Source organism: Acinonyx jubatus, chromosome B1 (genome assembly GCF_027475565.1).
Source record: "Acinonyx jubatus isolate Ajub_Pintada_27869175 chromosome B1, VMU_Ajub_asm_v1.0, whole genome shotgun sequence".
Classification (NCBI taxonomy): Eukaryota; Metazoa; Chordata; class Mammalia; order Carnivora; family Felidae; genus Acinonyx; species Acinonyx jubatus.
This window is the reverse complement of record NC_069382.1, coordinates 142,699,794-142,703,296: the sequence shown is the minus strand read 5'-3', so window position 1 is coordinate 142,703,296 and position 3,503 is coordinate 142,699,794. Positions and strand designations below refer to the sequence as shown.

At 48.2% G+C, this 3,503-nt stretch overlaps 1 protein-coding gene across 1 annotated transcript; it reads left to right on the top strand.

Moving 5' to 3' along the window:
* Positions 1-537: 537 nt before the first annotated feature.
* On the top strand, positions 538-2,756 carry LOC106981794 (alveolar macrophage chemotactic factor-like). Its single transcript, XM_027058211.2, has 4 exons — positions 538-774; positions 936-1,068; positions 1,198-1,281; positions 1,654-2,756. The coding sequence occupies exons 1-4, from the start codon at positions 567-569 to the stop codon at positions 1,670-1,672; spliced, it is 444 nt and encodes a 147-aa protein (XP_026914012.2). The 5' UTR covers positions 538-566; the 3' UTR covers positions 1,673-2,756.
* The last annotated feature ends 747 nt before the right edge of the window (positions 2,757-3,503 follow it).

The window sequence follows — 3,503 nt, the reverse complement described above, 5'->3', positions numbered from 1 at the left end:
TTGGCCTCTGAAGCTAGCCGAAGTCCAAAGGATCTTAAGTTGATTCAAAGAATCTAGAATGACCCGCCTGAAAGCAGGAGAGGAGTGCCTTTCAGTTCAGCGCAGTTTCCACCACCGCTGACATTTCCTGAATGGTGGTGGTGATGGTGGTGACGATGATAAATAAGCAAGAACGTTCAGAAATTTGTCTGAAGTCAAACCTGCCAGTTTGGTTCCGGTCTTCCTCTTCAGCCGGAAACCAGGGACAACCCGCAAAGGGCTCTGTCCCCAGGAGAAGCTGGCCTGCGCTAGCCCTGGCTGGCCTACGGGATGAAATCCCTGCAGGATCGCTCCCCACCGCCGGCGGGAGCAGCAGCTCCATCCTCCACGGGGCGCGGCTACCAAGTCCACCCACCACGCCACCGGTGCAGGGAGCTCCTCCCAGCCCCCCTCCTCCTCAACGCCTTCTGCTCAGCCCCCCTCCACCCAGCCCCCTCCCCGCCCCCCTCCTCCAGGGAGTTTCCCAAGCATCCCAAGGCTTGAGCTTCCTGCGGAGGGGGGGGAAGGGGCCCGTGCCGATAAAAGGGATGCGGAGAACTTGGGGAAGCCACAGTGCGAGGGAGCTTCAAATCCGGGCTCCTCTCCCGCCTCTGGAACCCGCACCCCTCGCCGCACTCGTGGCCGCCATGAGCCTCCCGCCGAGCCGCGCCGCCCGCGCCCCGCGCCTTTCGGGCTCGCTGTGCGCGCTGCTCCTGCTGCTGCTGCTGCTGACGCCGCCGGGGCCCCTCGCCAGCGGTGAGAGCGCACGGCACGCGGCACGCACCCGGGCAGGGCGGCGCGCCCAGCCTCCGCGGCCGCCCCGGGAGCGGGGAGGTGCCCCGGGCCGGCGGGCGCGGGGAGAGCTCTCCTCCCACCTGCCCTATAACTGTGTCTCTCCCTCTGTCTCTGTGCCCCAGCCGGTCCCGTCGCGGTCATAGTGAGGGAGCTGCGTTGCGTGTGTTTAACCACCACACCGGGGATTCATCCCAAAATGATCGCTAAGATGCAGGTGATCGGGGCCGGGCCACAGTGTCCCAAGGTGGAAGTCATGTAAGTCCTCGTGCGCCGCGGTGTCCACTGTGACCTTGACAGGAGAGAAGTCCCTCAGCCCGAGTCTTCAGCTCCCGTGGCTCGAGGGCTCATCCTTTTGTGTGTGTGTGTGTGTGTGTGTGTCTGCAGAGCCACCCTGAAGAACAAGAAGGAAGTCTGTCTGGACCCAGAAACCCCTGTGATGAAGAAAGCCATCCAGAAAATCTTAGACAGGTACACTGTCCCTTTGATCTTTGTGCTTTGTAATCTCTTTTGAGAGCGTAGACTTCTCAAGGTCCTTCTTCTCTGCAACGGCTGGCTTTGCCTACCCGTTGGAGACCACGCTTGGGATAAAAGATCCTTGAAGAGGGGGCGGGGGGGGGCGGGGAACTGTTCAGCAAAGTCCTAGGGAAACTTTTTTAATCACCAATCTAATTGTCATAGAGGGTTCCATAGAGATCATGGCTGAAATGTATTTTGTTGTGAGTATAGTCCTTGAGTCCACCCTTGGCTTTTCATCGGGCTTAAGCTCTGTGTTTTGAAAACAGGTTGGATTAGAGAAAGTGTGGAAATTCGGTTCAACTGATATAATTCTTTTCTCAACAGTGGGAAAAAGGCTGATTAAGAGAAAGGACCATGCGTTGGAAAAAATTGCCCAGTTCCTTGGCCGAGCCGTTTCCTGCGTGTCTCAGGACCCAGTGAAGACAAAAGCAAGGGCTGGTTTTCTCCAGTGAGTTAGGCTTCTTCATGAACTCCCTACTTGTGAGAGAAGGGCTGAGCGAAGATTTACTTTTGTCCTTCCAGCTTAACGCCTGGGTCCTGAAGTACTTCACATAGTAATTCCCTGCTATTTATTTGCTTTTATTTTGCCTGCTGTGCTATTGAAACCTTTGGCCATTGACTGAAGTGTGAGTCAAAAATCACTGGTGGTTAATCCTTCAAGGTGACTTTTGTCATTTTAGAATATATCCCTGATACTGTTACTGAGGAGGCTGGGGATTTCATGTGTGAATGGTATTTCATTAGAATGCTGTATGTGAAGATACATTGCTATCTTTACTCCTCATGAAATAGGAAATATTTTAGTATTGTTTCTTGGGGAATATGTCAGGAGAACTCCTTGCTCTTAGACCTGGAATGCTGAGTTGTGTTGCCTTAGAAAGCTGAGCGTATCGTGCAGTTATCTGTATAAAATATATTTCCTTATTTAGAATTTTTAAATGTTTAAGTTCTATAAGGACTAATATATTCTTTTCCTATAACTTTAGACATATGATGTCTTCTTAGTATGGCATAATGTCATGACTTACTTGTTAAACTTTGATTTTGTGGTATATATTAACCATTTTGCTAGGAGTACTATTATTCTAGTCACTAAAGATGTTTTGGATTCATGAAGAAGCTAGGAAATAGGTAAATTCCCTACTTCCAGTTTTTATAGAAATGCATTGTTTGCATTTTTTAGCAACAAAGGCAAACGTAACCATGACCTGTACTCTGGCAGTTTTGAAAATGTATTTGCGCCATTTAAATATAGATTCACATTTGGTTTTGAAGAAATATACGCAGGCTGAGGTTTTGACCGTTTTGTTATAAAGAATTACCTATGCATCACACCTGCGATGTTAAAATTACTTTTCATCATATGTCTTATTGGTTTATGGTACTTCTTCTGTTCTTTGGAAAAAATAAAAGATATATAAAATTTACTTATGTTGTTTCTTCCTTCTGATACTGTTGCAAAAACTTTGCTTATCTTTAATTCTGCATTATCTGAGAACTAACTATGCTACTCTCTGGCTAGCAGAGAGGACCCTCATTTCCCCCCGGGGCCCACTGTATAAGTTCAACCTTTCTCCAAGATCAGTCCCCTTCCAGTTACTCCTTCAGAGCACCAACAGCCTTTGGGCTGTTTAGAAAACACAAATTTAAGGTAAGGCTTCCTTACCTTAAATCCTTAACTGGTTCCCTATTTCCTAGATGGGAAATAAAAATTGTGAAACATGGCATATTCAGTTCTGTCTCATCTGACTGACTCCTGATGACTACTTTAACTTCACGGGTCCTTTGCACCCTTGCAATCAGGAGCTTATTAGTTCCCTAATTGGGAGTGTTCTTTCCTGGGTCCACACCTTTGCATTTGGTAGGGCCTCTACCTGGAAGGGCCTCACCACTTTCTGCCTAAAGGAGGAAGCTTATTCATCCTTTAGAACTCAGCTCAAACAATGCTTCCCTCAGGAAGTCTTCCTTGGCACTCCCAGAAGAATTTGTGGCTTCCATTTTGATATTCTCCTAAGGATCTTCTAAATATTTCAGTGTTTTTGAGTAGCAAATATTGTATCGTGGGGTTTTTTGTTTGTTTGTGAGTTTCTTTATTCTTTATACGTAAGACTTCTCCTCGATCGTCAACCATATGCATCTCTGCATCCCCAATATACCTGCCACAGATTGACTTA